A 21,228-nucleotide genomic window follows, 5' to 3' on the forward strand; every position below is an offset into this window, starting at 1 on the left:
ATACCCAGCCCTAGTACAAAACGGGCTGTTTTGCCCTGCCATTAGCTGAAGCTGTGTGTGAACAAGCCTCTGCTGCAGAGTGTGAGCTGCTCCGTCTCTCACGCAGCCTTCGAGCAGAGTTGCCAGGTTTTCACTGCCAAACCCACCCAATTGCTACTCTAAACTAGCCCAATCACATTGTTTGGTGGGTTTCACCTGGTAAAAGTCACATTCCAGGGTGTAAATATCACATTATTGGGGTCGCTTTGACCCACAGAGATTAAAAAAAACATCCCGCGGCAACAATTTAAAAGTAGCCAGACTTGGCAACACTGCTTCAGAGTGAGTTCAGCAACAACGCTTAGCTGCCTGTCTGTGCGCCTGCCTATAAATCGGCCTAATTTGCAGCACAATCGGCCAATGCAGATTAATAAAAAAAAATCAAAAAATCGTCCGATTAATCAGTTGACCTCAGTAAAATAATCCATGTGATATCAGGAGAAGCTACGAGAATAGTTTTTGTGCGAAAAGAAAATAACATTTAATTCAACAATTCTTCTGCCGGAGTAACCTCTTCTGCTATTGTATTATTGTTTTCTTTGTGCACAAAGTATTCACATAGCTTTGTAAAATTACCGTTAAACCTCTGGTGTCACATGGACTATTTTACAGATTTCCTTGATCAGTAATTCAGTAATTAATGACAATTTCATTTTTGGGTGAACTAACCCTTTAAGTCTTTATTCAAAACATAACTATTCTCATACAAAACGACTGAAATCTAAAGCTTTGCTCAATACTGTGCCACCCAAACCATGAATGTGACCCTGTGATAAATTGGATCATTGTAATACACAGAGTAGTGCATGGGTGCGAGTGCAAATTTTTGTGAATAACAGCAAGATTAGGGATCAAGTGATTATAGCTTGTTGAGCTTTGCGCCGTTTCATGCTTGTATTTCCTGGAGCCTTTCCTCTTGTACTTTTCCACTCTGTATGTGTGTGGGCATGAAGGTGTGCTGCCAGACCTCCTGTGATGATGGACTGAAGGCTAATGAACCATAGGGAGAGACACTCCAGTGCTCTCAGGAGCTCACACACACTTGTATGAGTTCAGCTGTCCATGAGAATGTCACACGTCACGCTGAACTGGTTCACACTCCTGTAGAGACAGGCCTCTGCTTCCTGTGACATTGGCCAAGTATTCCAGAGGACACAGTGGCATGATTTATTGAAGTTTCTCTGCCTTTTATTTGCATGCATATGTATTTTGTGACCTGAAATTCATTTGGCTGATTAAAGGGGGGGGGTGAAATGCTATTTCATGCATACTGAGTTTTTTACACTGTTAAAGAGTTGGATTCCAATGCTAAACATGGACAAAGTTTCAAATATTAAGTTGTACGTTTGAAGGAGTATTTCTGTTCCAAAAATACTCCTTCCGGTTTGTCACAAGTTTCGGAAAGTTTTTTTCGAGTATGGCTCTGTGTGACGTTAGATGGAGCGGAATTTCCTTATATGGGTCCTGAGGCCACGTTTGCCGGAAGAGCGCACGCTCCCGTATAGCAGAGCACTGAGAGCACAACAGACTTCACTGATCAGAGCGAGAGCGTCGCGAAATGTCACAAAAGGAGTGTGTTTTTGGTTGCCAGGGCAAGACAACCCTGCACAGATTACCAAAAGAGAAACAGCATTAAGGGACCAGTGGATGGAGTTTATTTTTACAGAGCATCAACGGAGTTGTGCAAGTGTTTGTGTTTGTTCCCTGCATTTCGAAGATGCTTGTTTTACAAACAAGGCCCAGTTTGACGCCGGATTTGCACATCGTTTACTTCTTAAGGGTAATGCAGTCCCAACGAAAAAGGGTCACGATCGTGTGTTGGAACCGCATGCGGTGAGTAAAACTGCTTCAAATATCTCTGTGTTGTTAACTTAGCTATCGGCGCGTAAGCACATCAAGTAAACAACATGCGATGTTGTCATCAAACTGCACTTTCCACATGTACAGCATAAAAAAAAAGACGACAAAGTGGAACTTAGTCATTTTCCAAAACCGCTAAGCAAATATATACAGTTTCAGTACATACCACATAGAGACTGATTGCTAATGCTGCTCCTGTTCAATTTCAGCCTCTGGATCTGATTCTGGATCATAAATATACGCGGAATCTGACTGTTAGCCATGGTTTGTTTTGGTTGGTTTTGTCCTCACGGTGTCACAGCTTCCAGACGCGCTCAATGCAAAAGCCTACTGGCGCTCGTGATTCTTTAGCTCCGCCCACACGTCACGCGCTCGTGTTTTTCCGGGAAAAATCGGTACAGACTATCTTTCTCTTATGAATATAATAAAACAAAAGACTTTTTGGAGTTATGAAGGATGCAGTACTACTCTATAGGTACTCAAGATTAACAGGATATTGGGTCTCATTCATGAAACATTCGTAAATATACGAGTAAATATCTGAGTGATTTGCGCGTGAAGAGAACTTCCCGAAAACTCTTCTCCTGATTCACAAAAACTTCGTAAACGTCAGAAGTGATAGTGAAATGTGTGTGTGTTGATGAATTCCAATCAGTCGTAAAGGGACGCGCTTGCACGCTCACTCTCAATTACCATAAATCCCGCCCATTAAATCCGACTGACAACTATATATGAGCATCATATTATGACACCAAACGAAGGATTTCAAAATGTCTTCTCAAAAGCGAATGAAAAAGAAACATTTCTCAGCTGCAGAAATTGAAGTTTTATTATCAGAAGTTCATTCAAAACGCCACATTTTATTTTCAACCCTACTAGTGGCGTATCAGGTCCTAAAAAAGGAAGTTTGGCAGCATATTACAGATCCTATTACTGGCTCTCATAATAAAAGTTAAAATAAAAATCGTATGTAATTATATAATATTTTTTTCAAAATGCTGTGTAAATATGTACCTGATTAAGGTGAATTAAAATGCAGCAGTTTTAATGAGCAAAACGTTCAGACGTTAAACGCACTATTTACGCGTGGCTGGGAGCAGGTGTAGATTTCTTTCGTACCAACTAACATTTGGAAAATACGAACATTTAAATGCCAAAACCACTTTACACGCGATTTACACAAATTCGTTCTGCTCGTGTTTCATGAATGAGACCCATTGAGTGAAAACGAGCATTTCACCCCCCCTTAAAGAACTATCCCTACAAATATGACCTAAGTGTGTACTGTGAGGACACTTCGAAGGCTGAAAACAATTCCATCTGATCTGGCTCACATTTTTACTGAGAACTGAGAGTTTCTGGTAAACCTGAAGTGTTGTTTTCCTCAAACTCTGGAGTTCTGGGTATTAGTGTTTTTCACAGCTTCAGGTCAGTAATAATGTTTCACTCCAGCAGGAATTTGGAAGCACTGAATCACTGCAGTAGAGAAGGAAAACGCTTTCACAATCATACACACCATCATCCTTGTGATCAGCTTAACACTCCTTCGAATTGTCCATCGTTTTTAATGTAATTGTGTTTAAGTGCGAGCTTTATCACTTTGATGGCTTTCACCCTGCAGCTGAAAATGGGTCAAATGGTTTTTATTTATCCCTTTTCTCTATATACTTGTATAGATCTTCCTATACTATTCTCTCTATGCATTTATAATAAATGGTATGTAATTTTACTTAAAGGCAGCTATTTGGATATGTATTCAAACAATGTAATTCATGATTGCACTTGATATACCCTTGGTATTAATCATAAAAAGTTTTCTCTATCTCTAATGTATTTATGATTCATTCTAAGTTATCTTTTTTTTTCTTTTAATATATATATATATATATATATATATATATATATATATATATATATATATATATATATATATATATATATATATATATATATATATATATATATATATATATATATATATTATTTTTATTTATATATATTTTTTTGCATGTTTCTTTTAAATGTTTATACTAAAACCTAGTTTCAAGTATCCCAATTTAGATTTCATAACTAAAGTAAATATTATTAAAACAATGTCATGCGATGGACTTGAAGTGAGTCTTTGGTTAGTTTAGGTGCATTACTCGTTCAGGGCAAAACATGTTTCAAAAGTCACGTTAAAAAAACAAACTCATGAATCCATATTTCAGCAGGAAGTGTAAGAGTGGGATTCTGGCTTGCAGTGTGAATGTAGCCGTCTTATCTGCCAGCATCACGTCAGTCGGTCACAGGACAGTAGGATGGTTGTGACGCTTCACACACCTTTATCTTGCGCACGTGTGTAGGAACAAGCGGTCATTTGTGACCTAGTGTGACCGTTTGCTCAGAGATGTGAAAACTAGCCTGATGTAAAGGTCAGGAGGTATTGAACAGACTTCTAAACCTTTAGAAAGGGACACATTCAAAGTGAATAGGCAAATGGTTTTGTCTGGCTCTGTGCTGTTTGTCAGCTTCCTGATCATTAGAGCGGCGGATAAACTGCATTCTTTCTCCGGGCCACACACACCCAAAGCATTGCATTCTGGGAATCCCCGTGATGTGACAGCCTGGTACAGTACTGCCATGGATTTTCAGCTGTATGACCGACATCTTTAAAATAGATTATTTAATAAATCATTTTCATTGCTTATGTTATATTTTTTAGTCGTTTTAACATTTTAAAAAAAAAGTGTTAACCGTAACACTTAAGTTAGTGAACACTCTTCACTATTAAATAGGTACTTCTCAGCATGCATGTAATTTATTAGTACTTATAAAGCACATATTAATGCTTTTATTCTGTTTGACTGTATACTGTATCCATTAACCCTGACCAATACCTAAACAGCTACTCCAGCACCTAATCTGTCCATAAGCAGCTCATTTTATTATAACTAGCTAAGTTTATTGTATGAAAACTCTTTCCTAAACTAAAATGCTAACATGTTAACTGGAACCTTTATTGTGAAGTATTACTGAATCTCTAATTGTTGACGCATTTCTACGGTCACATGATTTATACAGTCATTCATACAGTCCAGCCATTTTCCATGTTTTTGTTTTGGTTCCAGGTTTTCACAGAATTACAGCCCAGACCTGAGGTTAGGGACTCATTATTGCACAAACTAAAAATACATTTATGTTTTGTGTATTTTGAAGTCTCGTCACAGTCATCACAAACAGGTGTCTGTGGTTACAGGAGATGTCAGAAGCACACTGTGACAGTATTTTACAGTCAGGCTGTGTGGAATGGCCTCTGTTTGGTCTGTTTCACATCACCCCTGTCGTGCCCAGACACGTTACAAGCTGGGTTAAGAGTGGCTCACAGATGGACAGACATTGTAAAAGTTGAATTAGACAGTGATGGGATTCTAGCAGTGGCCATAAGGGGATTCGGTTTGTATTTTTATGATTGCCAGTAGTTTTACTGTCCAGCCTGAGGTGTGGGCATCGTGTCTGAGGCCTGCAGGGTGGTTGTTCCTCATGGTTTAAAATAGAAAAACAGAGGCCAGACGTACACAAGGGACTGGACTGGCGGGGTGTTTCCAAACATCAGAACTGTACTTTTGTGTGTTTGTATGCTGTACTGTTAAATATCTCTTAGTGTAGCTGTGTGAGTTCACTAATAATGCAATACTTAGGCAATAAAGTACCAGAGGTTATACTATATTGTGAATTATAGTTATGGCTAAAACAGCCTTTTACAAAACTGCTATGTCATAGGTTAATAAATATATCAAGAAGAGAAAATTTTATTTAATCACGAATCTTTGTACTTGAATCAAACTGATTTGGTGCTGCATTCATGTCTGAATTTGTAGTGGAGTAAACTTTGGGTGTTTCCGTGATATATGATCCACCCATTGCAGTAAAGGTGTTTATGGGGGAACATAAATCCAGTTTTATCCTGAATGGAGAAACTGGGCTCTGGTTTGTTTTTATGGCAGATCTTAAAGTCTCTTTGTGTAGTGGTGTAAAATAACAGTAGTAATTGCCAAATAAAAATAAATAAATGAGTGTGTGTGTGTGTGTGTGTGTGTGTGTGTGTTTATGTATGTATGTATGTATGATACAAATTAAAATACAAATATATAACAAATTAATAAAATGATTAATTTCCTAATTTTGTAATTTAAGTGTTTTTTAATTTTTATTTTTTTTTGCATCAAAAGAATATATTTTAAAAATGGAAGTCAGATTTAGAATTGTAACAATTTCAATTTTACGTTTTTTTTTTTTCCCCCATCAAATTAATTCAGCCTTACCTTTCAGTAATGAAGTACAGTAACAGTTACTGTAAACCGAATCATACTGTGCGGTCTCTATCTTGACAGTGATTTTTAACACGCGCTCGTGTTCTGCGCTACAGGATGCAGTTGAGTTGGGTGTGTTTTGTCAGGTCTGTGTGAATATAACCGCAGTAACACAGTACGGCCAGAGCCACAGGAAACCTGTCTCCATCACCGCTGGTGCACATTCATACAGAGCCAGCAGGACATACTGTGAAAGTGTGTGTCTGAACGATGAGCAAATAGAAAATGGGAAATGAGGAGAAACAAAACTAGTAGAGTGTGCTTGTGCTGATTGAGCTCAGAGTCTCTGGAATGAGAGCCTCATTTCCACACAAGGTCTCTGTTGTTCAGGTTTGTTCACTAGTGATGCCAATTTCCAAATCTCTCTCTCTCTCTCTCTCTCTCTCTCTCTTTAGCGTCCCCTTGTTTTTTTTTCAGGACTCCATCCCACTGTTTGCTTCCTCTTTCAGGTCTAAACACATTACAGCTTGTATTGTGTATCTAAAGTAAGTTTTCTGCCTTCAGCATATTCAAGATGAGGACACATAACATGCTGTCTCCTCATGGGTGTGTTAGTTTGCCTTCATGCGGATTCTGATTCTTCCCAGGAGGCTTGGTCCACTACTTTGAGAGTGTGTGTCAGTCAAAGTTTAAGTGCTTTTGATATGGGCTGCCTCTTGACGTCTTCCACTTACTGCTGCTCTTGCACTTAAAGATGAGTATTTCTGCTTACACTGGTCATTGTTACTGGCCTTTTCTTTCTCTCTTTTCCATCACGTCTGTCCTGTCTCTTTGCCTTCTGGCAGCCTGGGTGGTTCGGTCTCTCTCTCTGACTCTGTATCTGCATCTTTTGGCAGCCATAACATTACAAATATGATAAACCATTAAAAGATAATAAAGTTAGTTTTACAAAAAAAAATTGCAAATAGCAGTATTATACAAGTAATACATGTTTGAAATGGCATATGCTATTTTTTTTGTAGCTAAATTGTATTTTTAAAACATTTATTTAAATAAAAGATAAATGTTTTTATATAATTAAAATTTTAATAATTTATTTACAGTATGTATGGGCATATCTAATCTATTGCATTTTTGTTGAAGCAGTTTTAATTTATTATTATTATTATTATTATTATTATTATTATTATTTAAATTTCTTAAAAGTGCCAGTAAAAACATTTTAGTATGTTATAAAAGATTTATATTGGGGGAAAATGATGTTCTTAATAAAAAATGTTAAATCATAAAATAAATGTCATTGTTTTCATCATTTGATAAATGTTTGAGCACAATCATATAATAAATTATAATTTTTTTTAATGTTTTTTTTTTCAATGTTTTTAATGTATTTTTTATGAAATTCATGCATTCTTGGTGAGCATTAGAAACTTATTTCTAAAACAGATTTTTTTTTTTTTTTAAACCAAGTACTTTGGTCACAAGTTCTACGAAGTTACTACAAACTCTCTAGTGGGCTGTCAGAGTGACCAATTTTGAATGCCCCTTTATATTATTTCTATAATATTTATCAAAAAATAAAAAACACACACATTTATGGCATGCATTTTGAGGTTGTCCTGTTGTCCTGAAAAAGTTAAAACCCTTTCATAGAAGTTTCGCCCCTAAAACCATCCCCTCTGAGTCATCACCAGCCATCAAAGTGCCACTCTTGTAATAAATTGACCGCCTTCGGTACATTTGAAGCCTATTACTGTCAGACTTCAAATTGTCTGCTGTGAGTAATGTTCCTGTTATTATGTGTAATCCATTTTTGTTATAGTTTGCACAATAAAGGTTTATAGTGATTTAGGAGTTATTTGTCAGTCACCCTACTGAAGGGCTACGTTTATATACTGCTGAGAAATGCATCCGCTTAATTATACAGGGCTTCATAAAGGCATCTCTCACAACCAATTTTACTTCCAAAATCTGACACACTTCCAGGTGAAATGGGTTATTCAGCTGGAAAAAACGAATGATATAGGATGGGACTCATTCGTGGGGAGTTGATTGCATTATGAAAAGTGTCTTGTATAACCCTGGAGTAAGGAGTTTGCTGGTTTTGGAGTGGAGTGTATCCTAAGACCGTAACCGAGTGGAAGGAGTGAGGCAGAGCAGAGAGAGGGATTGTGGTGGAAAGATGAAGCGGTCACGTCTGTCGTTTGGCTGTGTGGTTTACCGGGGTGTCCTTGCCCTCCTCTGGGCTGTTTTACAATGTTGTTTCTCTCTCTCCAAACATTTTCTTTGCTTTTCCCTTTCTCTCTCTCTCTCTCTCTCTCTCTCTCTCTCTCTCTCTCTCTCTCTCTCTCTCTCTCTCTCTCTCTCTCTCTCTCTCTCTCCACTCTTCTCTCCATTTTTAAGACAGAAAAAACTTGTGGCCACATGATGGTCTTAATGTCTCCCACTGCGCCTGTAAACTTGCACTGATTTATAGTGCATGTTTACACTAAAGTTACTCAAGAGCATTTGCTTGGAGTCAGGTTTTTTTTTTTATTAGCATTTTTCAATTTTATTTTAGTTTATAGTATAAGTGTGGTTGTTTGTCTTGAGATTTAGGCTACATTAATATTGTTATTAACATTAATATAATTGTTTTATATATTTTTTATTAATGTATTTTTATACTTTTTTTTCAGCAAAGATTCATAACATCAAACACATTTATATATCTCTAAATCAAAATTCTATTTCAAATAAATTCTGTTCTTTTAAACTTTCTATTCCTCAAAAAAAAAATTTTTTTCACTAATACATTAAATTGATAAAGTGGCAGTAAGAACATTTTTAATGTTGTAAGATTTCTATTGGGGAATAAATGCTGTTATTTAAAAATATTAATAATAGAGATGATGATGATGATGATGATGATGATGATGATGATGATGATGATTATAAAAGATGAATGCTTCACTTTCTTTTTCACTATTGATGATAAATGTTTCTTGAGGACCAAATCAGCATGTCAACATACATTTCAAAATATTCCCGTTCTTACTATATTTTTAATCGATTATAATGTCGTGGTGAGTATTAGACTGACTTCTAAAACTGTTTTTAGATAACACATAAACATTTGTCCTATATAAGTGTGAAGATGTCAAGAGAGTGAGCTGATTGTGATGTTGAGACGTGCTACTCAAAGCTCTACATGTCTGGGCCGTGACCCGACCTCCCTCATCTCTTCAGGCTCTGTCTGTCTTCAGATTGCAGAAAACACAAGGTTTCAGCGTAACGCACGCCCCTGTAATTATCCCATGATTAAACCAGTTTGTTCACATTTTAGAAGTGTAATCTTACAGTTACTCGGAATAAATAAATAACTTTCATCACAGTCGAGAAATGTTTGTTTAGAGCTTTAATGACAGTCCGGGCGTATCTGCTTCCTGTTTCAGGAAAAGAGGAAGAACATGGTAATGTAAACGAGAGTGTCTGCTATCTGCAGGAAGGACGAAAAGGACGAGAGAAGGGAAGCTTAACTCGTTTCACAGAGGTGGGGGAGTTTGTTTGAGCTAGTGAAACCAGGTTTTGGGCTTTTCAATGATTTAAAACACAGTCCTCATGTATTCTCCCACTTTCTCTGAGCTTTCATGACAAACATGTTTGAGACACTTGGTATCTTGGATGTTTTTGCAGTGGTCAAAAGTAAAAATCCCGTTTGTCCAGAAGCATGTGCGGTGTAACCTGCGCTCTGGCCAGTAAATGTGTAACAGCTCTGTAACTGAAATGAAGCAGGCTTCATCAACCTCAGCCATCGGCAGGAAATGATGCGTTTGGAGACTTCTGGACATTTTAGTTTTGTCCCTGGAGTTTTGAGCGATTGAAAGAGTCGTTAGGTCACTGCATGAGTTTGTGTGCTGCTGAGAACACGTGAATAGGACACAAACTCTGTGTGATCAAGCATGTATAAGCTTACTAATCTAATAAAATTTAAATCGTGACCCTAGATCACAAGAATATGTCTTTAGAGATGAGGAAAATCTGAAGCAGATATTATGTTTATTCTGCTTGTTTTTATAGATCGCATGAAATAAAAGTCCATGCTTTGTTTGCTTGTGGGAAGCCGTGGCCCAGTGGTTAGAGAGTTTGACTCCTAACCCCTAACCCTAGGGTTGTGGGTTCGAGTCTTGGGCCGGCAATCAAGGTGCCCTTGAGCAAGGCAACGAACCCTCAACTGCTCCCCGGGCGCCGCAGCATAAATGTCTGTTCACTTGTGTGTGTGTGTGTGTGTGTGTGTGTGTGTGTGTGTGCGTGCACTTTGGATGGGTTAAATGCATAGAACCAATTCGAAGTATGGGACTTTTTTCAGTCTCTGGGTAAAATCAGTAATTCTAAAAGAACTCCTGTGTTATGTCTGCTTGACTTTTATTGGACTATAATAAGAGTGTCCATTAACCTCATCCCATAATCTTTCTCTCACCTTTCTTTTTTTTTTCTCTCTAGGCGTTGGCAGCAAATGCAGGTACTGGATTTGCCGTTGCAGAGCCGCAGGTTGCCATGTTCTGCGGCAAGCTCAACATGCACATTAACATCCAGACTGGTCGCTGGGAGCCGGATCCTTTCGGATCCAAAACCTGCGTCGGAACCAAAGAAGGAGTGCTGCAATACTGTCAAGAGGTAAAACGATGCAACACAACATAAATGTCCATTAGAATTAATTTCTTGTTCAGTCCTTAGAGGGAGTGAGCAGTGAGCCATCTGCTTGAGCATCCACTTCACAATATGAGCATTTGCTGATTAATGGAAATGCAGCTATGCTAAGTTCAATATAAAAAAAAAAAAAAAATGTCTGAGACCGTTTGGCCTGTAGAGGAAACATTTGCGCTAATTGATATTATAACTGTCGTCACCTACTCTTTATTTTATTTTTCACGTCAAGAGTTTTTCTTTGTTATTGAATGAAGTAACATTAAATATCAGATTAAAAAATGAGAGAAATCTGACCATCCATATCGCTTTTTATATAACACAACCAAGGCAACGACTGACGCAAATGTATTGCGTTCCAAAGAGCTCCATTATATGTGCGACAGTGGAAACCGTATCAGTGCTGACTGGCCCACATCGGCACAGGATGGAAAGGTTAAGCAAAGAACCGTTCAGCCAGATAGTGGAAAAGCAGCTTATGAATCAGCCATAAGTGAACCTCATGATTCAGCTCATCTGGAAGAGAAGACGCAAATGCCGAAGACCTCGGCTGTGTGGGAGCACTTTAAATTGAGTGAGGACAAAACAAAGGCAGTGTGCCAGATATGCGATTTTGAAACTGGACCACAACAAGTTTGAAAAATCACTCTCTAGTTCTGGAAGTAATGCGCTATAGTATATTGTTGGTGTAAAAATCTAGCTGCTTTATCCTCCATGTTAATCAGTAATTTTAAACACTTGGAAAATACTTGTGAATACGGCAGCCTTAAAAAAACAAAAAAATAGTACAGTAGCCCAGCCTAATATTTATTTTCTCTATATTAAAAGTATTGCTGTTAACAGATGAGTGTGTTTTGTAACACTGCAGTGTCTGTTCTCGGAGCATATAAACCCTGTCCGTGTGAGGCCTGCAGTCACGCGTGAAGTCGATTGGATGAACCGTTCTCGACATCATATAAATGCAAAGAGACGGACACACAGCAGAGATTCCTGCCTTTATTAAAGAGAAGAATATGTTACGCCCCTCGATGCTTCGAATATTCAATGTTGATTATTACCAATGCTTCGAAGCTCAAAAAAATGGTATTCGGATCAGCCCTAGGACAATGTTTAATGATCAAAGAGGCAGTAATTTTATGAACATTTGTTACAAAAAATGCTGTTCTTTAGGACTCTATTCATCAGAAAAATCCCCAAATAAATCTAACACTGTTTCCACCAAAATATTTAGCAGCTCGACTGTTTTAACATTGATAATGACAAGAAATGTTTCCTGAGCAGCAGATCTGCATATTAGAATGATTTCTGAAGGATCATGTGACGAGTAATGATAAAATTTCAGCTTTGCATCAAAGAAATTGTTTTCAATTGTTTTTGTTTTATAATGTATACAAATGGACCGTTTTTTTTTTTTTTTTTTGCAACTATTGAATGGAATCTTAGTATTTAACAAAATATTAAAAATGAAAAGACACTTTCACAGGAGTGTCCTGGCCGAAATGGGCAGCAATACATCTGTTGCATCACAGATTTACACAACACCCAAACTAAAAACACCTCAAACTATTACTGCATTTAACTCTCTTTATACACTACTCTCAGACATTGGTGTCTTTAACTGCTGATTTATAACCGCAATAACCCTCCCAACACACTGTACTCTAAAAGATCCTTTCCCCAACTATATTAAAAAACACTATTTGGTTAAAAATGTCAAATATTACTCTCATCTGTCATATGGCTGACTGCAAAAACAGCAATACTGTCCCTGTACATTTTGAGATTGCTTTTCATAGATGTCCTTTTAAAGCATTTGAGGAGAGAGTAAATCTTGTGTTAGTTCCAATACGTGAGTAGATGGAGTCTGGAGATTGTGAAGCAGAGATCGCAACATAGTGTACAGTCTCAATCTCTCCGCTATCTTGCCTTTAGATGTATCCTGAGCTGCAAATCACACATGTGGTGGAAGCCAACCAGCCAGTCAAGATCGAGAACTGGTGCAAGAAGGACAAGAAACAGTGCAAGGGCCACGCTCACATTGTGGTCCCCTACAAGTGCTTGGGTAAGTAGTGTTTGATTGACAGCTCTGTTGTCCTCTTAAACAACCAGTTATCCAGAATGTCCTGTGGGGTTAAAGACGCCGTTGTTGAAGTGAGACATCTGAGAAGCCAGATCAGCAGTTCAAAGTGATGGATTCAATCTCTGAACTTGAGCTCAGCTAGCTTTTTCTCATCTGTGATTGGCTCCAGGCTCCAAATATTGCTCAATACGAAGAAATAAGACATTAAAGTATTTTGTGACACTTCACCCCCACTTGTTGGAAAAAGTACCTATAGTTTAACTAACAGTTTAATTACGGTCACACGTCTTGATAAAAACTGAATGTTCAGTTAGTGCTGCTGCTCATTACTCCTGAACACTGATCTCAGGAAGATGACAATGGGGCAAAAAGCCATTACTGTGTGGAGAACTTTATAGTAATAAACCAAATCCCATTTCCCCTTCCAGACAGAGGCTGTGAGGCTGGTGTGAGTGCGGGGGTGTGGTATTGGGTATTGTTTCTTATTCTACAGTACATTACCTCTCTTCCAGGAGGTTTTCCAGTAATTGCCAACGGCAACTTGGTCACCCGAATGGTTTAAACTGTCAGAGTTTGTAAACTCTTTAAGACTTTTGTCTTTCTTCATTTTTTCTTATTTCATCTTGCTAACACGGCCTCTGGCTCATTGACTAGATGTTTGCGATGAGGTATAGTTAACGTTAAAAGAACATCAGTGGAGAATCCCTGCATTAAACTGCTTAAAATTATGAGGTCAGTATGATTATTAGTGTTTTTCACTGGTTTGATCCAAAATACAGGAAAAACAGTAGTATTCTGAAATTTCTACTTTTTTTTTTTTTTTTTTTTTTTAATTGGCAACAACTTTTTCCAGTTTGAATACATGTAAAAATGTTATACATTTTTCTGTGATGTAAAGCTGAATTCTCAGCATCATTACACCAGTCTAAAGTGTCACATTTAGCATTTTCTTATGCTGATTTCCGTTGTTATCAATGTTGAAAACAGTTGTGCAGCTTAATATTTTTGTGAAAACTGTGATACATTATTTTCAGGAATCTTTATATAAAATGTTCAGTTAGCAATATTTATTTGTAACAAGTCTTTTTTTGTAAAAATTTTAATGTCTTTACCATCAGTTTAGATCTACTTGATGCTGCTTTAATTAATAAAACGTTTTCCTTTATTCCTAAAAAAAAAAAAAAACTTTCCCAAACTTTGCAGTACTTTGCTTTATTTATGCCATAATGCATGCTGGGAAACAAAGTCCAGAACCACCGAAATCAGAACACACTGTACTGAATGATTACAGCATATTGGAATGATTTGTGAAGGATCATGTGACACTGAAGACTGGAATAATGATGCTAAAAAAAAAAAAAACGCTTTATCACAGAAATTATATTAAAAGTATAAAAGTATTAATAATATAAAAGTATATTAAAATAGAAACTGTTATTTTAAATTGCAATAATATATCACAAAATATTTTTTTTTCCCCTGTATTTTTGATCAAATAAATACAGCCTTGATGAACACAAGAAACTTCTGTAAAAATAAATATAAAGCAAGAGAGAGAGAGAAATATTTGATAGATGATAAAAAAATAAGTTTCTAGTTTACTGATCAAAAACACATTTGTGACCATGAAATACATGTCTTTTTTTTTTTAATTACACTACTATTATTATGCCGATACAACATTTAAATGCAATATTATAATTTTATTTAAATAATAAAAATGCGAAATAACAGCCCTATGACAGTAGTTTTACACTGTAAATGTATGTGTATTTGGCGCAAAATTTAAAATGGCACTGCTGCTAGTAATGCAAATACAGTATATTCATAAAGACTAGTCATAGTCTTATCGACCAGGCATGAATAACTTCCCACTGTTGTTAATTTTCTTAAGCAAATAAATGATTCCAGTCCTATACTTCCATTTGTTCTAATCCACATAAGAACAATAACCTTGATCACATTGCATCTCATCAGAGAAAGGCCTGTCCATGCCTTTTCCTCATCTCCTCCTGTGTTTGTCCCTGTCTTGTAGGAGAGGATTGAGTTGTGGCTCTTTTTCCGGGCTGAAAAAAGCCATTAGCGCTGCTAGCCGACTGTGAAATGAGCCGACGGTCAGAGGCTTTCCAAGATGGCTGATTTTTGTTTTGTGTGTGTGTTTGAGCTGACACGGCAGCTGTTGACTCTCTTCACCTGATGTGGGCTGCGGTTTGATTGAAAGGGTCGGGCACACGGCGCACTTTCAGTCCAGAGCTTCCTGTGTCTCTCTCTTTGAGTGACAGCTTGTCGATTGAATCTCTCGGTCTGTAGGAACCTAAACCTATAGCAGCACCACACCGCTCCATCAACAGCTTTCTCTACTTATGAGTTGCCATGGAAACGGTTTTATTGATCTGAAGTGGAGCGTGCAAATTGGCTGAAGATAAAAATAGAAAAATGAAACCGCAGCAAAACCCATAAAAAAAGCTGATTTTTTTTTTTTTTTTTTATTTTTTGGGCATAACAAATGACTGCATTGCTTTGTAGAAGCTAGGATGTTTTGGGGGGCTTCTACAGCCGTTTTACGGTGCATATCTCAGTAACGGCACATTTCAGTTAAAAATCGCATGATTTGAAATGAGTTTGATCATTCGTGTCTGTGAAACAAATCATGCTGGACAATTTACAGACTGATTTTTAATGCATACTACCCTACCCTAACCATAATATGGAAAGTATTGATGTTTGTCTTGACGAATGGTGCTAAAATGTGGGTGTTTCTGGCCGCAGTTGATGGTGATTTCTGCTGCAAAGCCGTCAAGGACCAGGCATATTCTGAGTCTAGAAAAGCAGCCCCTGGTGTTTAAGGAGACTTTCTTCTTGGAGCGTTCGTAACCTTGAATTGAAGTCGGTACATCAGCGAGACTCGCTCGTGTTTTGGCACACCTTGTCTTCTCACCTCTCCGATTCCTCTGGGGTTTAACTGCTGTTATTAATGAGGAATGAGGTTTCATTGTGATTCAGCAACATCCTGGCCTCTGGAGTTAAATTAGGGAGAGTGATTTTGTTTTGGTGGTGTAATGCAGTGAAATGGGCGGCTCGTCTGTGTCTCCGTCTCCGTCTCTCACTGCAGAGTAAACCTCGGAGAAATCTGCAGATATGCTTGGGCTTGATCTTTGAGGATTATGCAGTATTGCACTTCCAAGCAGTTGCATTCCTTTAAATAATATCAGATGCATGCTGTTAAAAATATTTTTTAAATGGTCATTCGCTCATCTTCATGTCATTGCAAATCCGTATGACATAAGAGGAAATGTACATGCTGCAATTTTTAATACAGTGGAAGCACAGTGATGAGACAGCCAAGCTCTTAAAAGGGCCAAATAGTATGAAATGTAGTCCATAATTGTAAGCCATACAATAGTTTTGTTAGTTGTTGCAAGCTCATTATTGTTTTTAGTAGTACCAATCACAATTGGATCACACTGGTCTCGGTTGCAATTACAATAAAGTTAAACTGAGCAAAATCAGCATGAGAGCAGCATGAGCATTCTTCAAAACTTCTCTCTTTATGTTTCACGAAAGTCATGTGATATTACATATCCACAAGACATCCACATTTGTTCCACTTTGAAACATTTCAACATTTGAAATCTGAGAATAACTCATGAAAAATATGCTTTTGGATGAACCATCCTATTTTTAGTCTTTTATTTTTTGGTTTTAGTTTCCTCAAACAGAATGGAGAGGGCTTAAGACGAGGAGGTTTATATGACCGCAATAATTACATCTGTGAGTGCATGTTAAGAATTTTCAGCGCTATTCTGGTCATCTGAGAGCAGAGCTCATATCTGACCATTAGAGCTTCACTTTCAACACTGGCTTGATTCATTTCAGCCGACATTAACTCCTAATGGGCAGTCAGCAGACATTTTCCTGTATTTAGTTTGGATCTGTTTAGCTGCTGTCCATTTCATCCTTTTAGCCTTAATAGACCTGAATGATACCAATACAAGGTAGTGCTGAGATCAACAGCTCTTCAGCAGAGAGGATTGTGCTAAATCAACAGCAGAAACATCAGCAGTGATCCGCTCTCCAAAGGTTACTCTGGTTCATCTGATGCTAGTGTTTCTAAAAGACCGACGCGGAGTCTAGTAGATACAACCAGAGATAAAAACTGAAAGAACGGGGGAAATTGTTTTTAGAGCGATTATACAGTTTAATGTGTAAAAGCCATAAATCTTTGATGCAGGACTGGTACAGAGCTGAAGAACTGCGCTTTAATCTACAGTATGAAGTTGAAGGCAGATGGCCTCAATCCTTTTGTGTCGTTTTTCTTCATAGCATTTTTTTCTCTGCCTTTGTTTCTTTCTAACTACGTATGTTACACGCTTTTTACAGCTCTTGTTGGATCATCTAAGAGGTTTTTGATCATGTTGTGAGCCTGCAGTTTGGCTTCACAAGTCAAATTCATCCACAGTTGTTTAATATAAAATGGAAATTCAGGGATTAGTTGAGTGCACAAATGAGTCATTCCTTGTGCAGTCCTGCTTTTTGGCATTTGAAAGCACTTTTATTTTTATTTTTTCCATTAGTGCCACTCTCTGACCAAAATATATTAAATCGTTATCAAAGGAATAATTAATCTAACAATAAAAATACATCTTTCCAAACCTGTATGTTGTTATTGGGTCCATGGAACATACATGTGAAATCCTGAAGCACCTTCAGTGCTTATTTTTAGAGAGTAGTGACCTTCAGAATGTGTAATTGGTTCACACTGAGCTTATTTATGATTTCGAAAGACTTGTGCACACATAGTTAGAAAAAGTATTGCTTTTGGTTATTGGCATTGTGGGTCAGTGGACAGGTGCTTGTTTGATCAACTACTACATATACCAAAATGTGCAATATACAACAGAACATATTGTTGTAAGCAGTGTATTTTTTCATTTCCTGGCTGGTAGTTTTGTGTTTAGTTGTAGAGGCAGAATACCTCGCTCTTCAGATGATATCAATGTGATACCCCGTTTATTCCAGTTGAGCAGCAGTGTGCAGTCCTATGTTTTTCCTCTGTTTTTCCATTTATATTTCACTGGTTAATTTAAATTTTAGTAATAAACAAACTAATTTAATTGAAATCATGAAACAATTATAAACAATTTAGTAAAAAAAAAAAGTTATAGTTAAAAAAAAAAACAATTAAGGAAGCAAAGAAATCCAGTTTGTTTGTTTTAAAAAATGGTCTCTATTTCTCTGCGGTCAGTTTTAATGCTTTAGTTATATTTAGTTAAAATAATCAAAAACCATGTTTAATCAAATTCATAGGACTTTAACAATGTTGGCTACTAAAAATTATTCTATTACTGTTATTACTTTGAGAACTACATTCTATTGTAGAATAGTGCTGTATTTGTCACAATTTCTTCAAGTTAAACCAAATTTTTATATATATATAAACATAAACCGTTTTTATCAAATTATTTCATGAAATACTTGTGAAGTGACTCCTGGAGATGAAGATGGTGTTTGTTCATGTCCAATAGTATTTTGCAGTGTATTATTCACAAACCCTAGTCTATATCGCCATTGATCAAGAGTATAGCCCTGCATTTTAATTTATGCTTCCAGAATTTTTTTTTTTTTTTTTTTTTTAAGTCTGGATTCTATGATCCCTTCCATGTTTTGGAAATCAAAGGGCCCTAGTTAGTGTTTGCCAGTAGTTGGTGAATGTATTATGTGAGTAAGACTGTATGTTTTGAGTCATTCAGGTTAGATACAGTTTTTTTTTTTTTTTTTTTTTTTGTAAGGGCTTTAGTTAGTTTGGCCCCTGAGGGCCGATGGGACGAGTTTTGGCGAGAATGCATGTGTGAGTTTGTATGGCTTGGAGAGGCTTTGGTTTGTACAACAGATGTGTTCTCTGCTATTTCCGCTTCATTCCTCCAGACCCTCTCATTTTCCAAAACACTGCCCTTTCTTTCTCTCCTGTCCTCCTTTTCTCTGCTCTCTGGATTCTGGCTGATTTGGCCCCTAGGCCTGTTTTTTGTGGTAACAGCTAAATGAGCAGTTTGTGAATGGTCACAATCCTCTTCTATTGTGAACAGACTTCTGGTCATTACAGGATTCAATCTCTCTCTCTGTCGTTCAGGTCAAAGGTCAGATTGGCCTCCCAGCTGTCCAGAAATCAGCTCTGTGATAACGGCACACAATCCCATGCTGGCCCATCTGATGGCATCTGAGCTTCTCAGCTGTCACTCGCTCATTCACACACTCTCTTTCCTGTTTCATTTACACATCAATCCTTGTTTAGTGAAAATTAATCATAATTGAATGAAAATAAGATGAAAAAATATATTCATGAAAAACACTTTGTTGTCAGTTCAATTGATGATTTCAGTGATGAACTGAATGTTTACTTCTTTTTTTTTATTTTTATTTTTTATTTTTTATTTTTTTTTATAGAATTTACATCAATTCAATATCAATTCTCAAAAGCCACAAATTTATCTTTCCTGGTATTTATTTCAGCAAACTAAATCCTGTCCAAAAAGTTTGATTTATTAACATGAATAACCTTTGACCGAAATAAAGTACTATTGTGACCCGATGAAATCGCAACAGTACTTCTACTACTACTACTAATACATTTTAATGTAAATTTTGGCGAATTCCTACTTGGGCTTCAGTAAATAGAAATAAAACAAAAATCATCATATTTTGTGCAATTACAAAATCACAAAGGCTGCGTGTATTTAAATAAATGTGTCATGTGTTTCATAGTGCAATGTGACACTGTTCATACTCAAAGTATTAGTGTTGTTTTTCTTTAACACTTGATTTGGTGAAATATTATAGTAATTTAATTTATTAGTAATTTAATATTTTATTCAATATTTATTTAATTGTATAATAATACTAATAATAATAAAACTACTCTTATCGTTATTCTTATTTTAAATAATTATTGTATAGCCATATTGATACTATATATAATCACAAATTTATGCAGCCTACAAACAAGCACAGCAACCTTTTTCACATTAAAATCGCAATCAAAGCAAGGTTTCTTAGCACCTCCATGGTCAAACTCCCCAGAAATGTTAAACTCCTTCAGAAGTGCAGTGAGATGTCTGTGTGCACCAGATCTTTGTTCGGTCTCCTGGTACGGACCAGATGTCTTTTCAGATGCCACTTGCCCTATTTGTAATATGCTCATTATAGAAGGCAAAAGACCATGTGTTGATGAATTATTGAGCTGTGTTTTCTTCTGCTGTCCCAAATTTGCAATTCTGTTTTGTTAGAGTGTGTGTTAGATGTTTTGCTGTTTGCATTGTACCAGCTGCGTGATATTAAAGCCTCAGCTTTGCCAGTAATCAGAGTGTTGTGTGTCTGTATGTTTTCAGTTGGGGAATTTGTGAGTGACATCATCCTGGTGCCAGAGAAGTGTAAATTCCTCCATAAGGAGCATATGGACATGTGCGTAAGTCATCAGCAGGGGCACGGTGTGGCCAATGAGGTAAGATATCAGCATCCAGTGCAACATACAGACACAAACTACACATAATGCACATTAACACCTAATAATCGGGACTAGCTCACAACTCATGAATACTACTCTGCTTCTGTCTCTCGTTTTATTAAAGACAAAATAATTTTTGTAACAAGTCTTCGTGGTCACTTTTGCTTCATGACGAATTGAGTGCATCTTTGATGAATAAAGGGATTAATAAAGATTAAAATCTTACACCAAACGCTTACATTATAATAATTAATACTATAGAAGTAATTAAGTCATTCTTAATTAAAATTCATAAAAATGGTTCATATATTTAATTGTCATGTGGTGATGCTAATCTTGTGAAATTAAAATTATAATCTCAATTTCAAAGCTAACAGACAAATATGCTTTGATTGCTGGTAGTTTTACATGAAAAAAGTCAAGCCAAATCTCCATCATATCTGTGAAGTCTGTAGCAACATTTTGGCTCCTCGCATGTCTGCATGAAATATATGTATAGCAACAGTTTAGCAGTTTTTGAACTAAAGTTAGCATCCTAGACGCGTATTGTCATCGCTACTTCCTCGTGAATTAATTTGCAGAATGCTGTGAACTGTGTGTACAGGATAGGGTTGAGCATATAGAAGAGGACACAACTGAGTGTGTACGTGGTCACAATGTGTGTTACTGTGAATCACCCCAAGCTGCCATCATTCATTCTGAGTGTGTGCGTACTGAAAGCATCTGCATGCGCTGACTACTGATCCCTGGACAGACATTTGAGAGCTGCAGAC

General features: G+C 36.9%; 1 protein-coding gene across 5 annotated transcripts in view; it reads left to right on the forward strand.

The window, feature by feature from the left end:
- The window catches only part of LOC113118681 (amyloid-like protein 2), a 70,863-nt gene that overhangs the window by 24,267 nt on the left and 25,368 nt on the right, over nt 1-21,228 (forward strand). For all 5 annotated transcript variants that reach the window (XM_026288042.1, XM_026288044.1, XM_026288043.1 and 2 more), the window contains exons 2-4: nt 10,674-10,847; nt 12,810-12,939; nt 20,340-20,452. In XM_026288042.1, coding sequence (XP_026143827.1) covers nt 10,674-10,847; nt 12,810-12,939; nt 20,340-20,452 — 417 coding nt within the window. The remainder of the gene's footprint in view (nt 1-10,673; nt 10,848-12,809; nt 12,940-20,339; nt 20,453-21,228) is intronic.

Source organism: Carassius auratus, chromosome 18 (assembly GCF_003368295.1).
Source record: "Carassius auratus strain Wakin chromosome 18, ASM336829v1, whole genome shotgun sequence".
Classification (NCBI taxonomy): domain Eukaryota; kingdom Metazoa; phylum Chordata; class Actinopteri; order Cypriniformes; family Cyprinidae; genus Carassius; species Carassius auratus.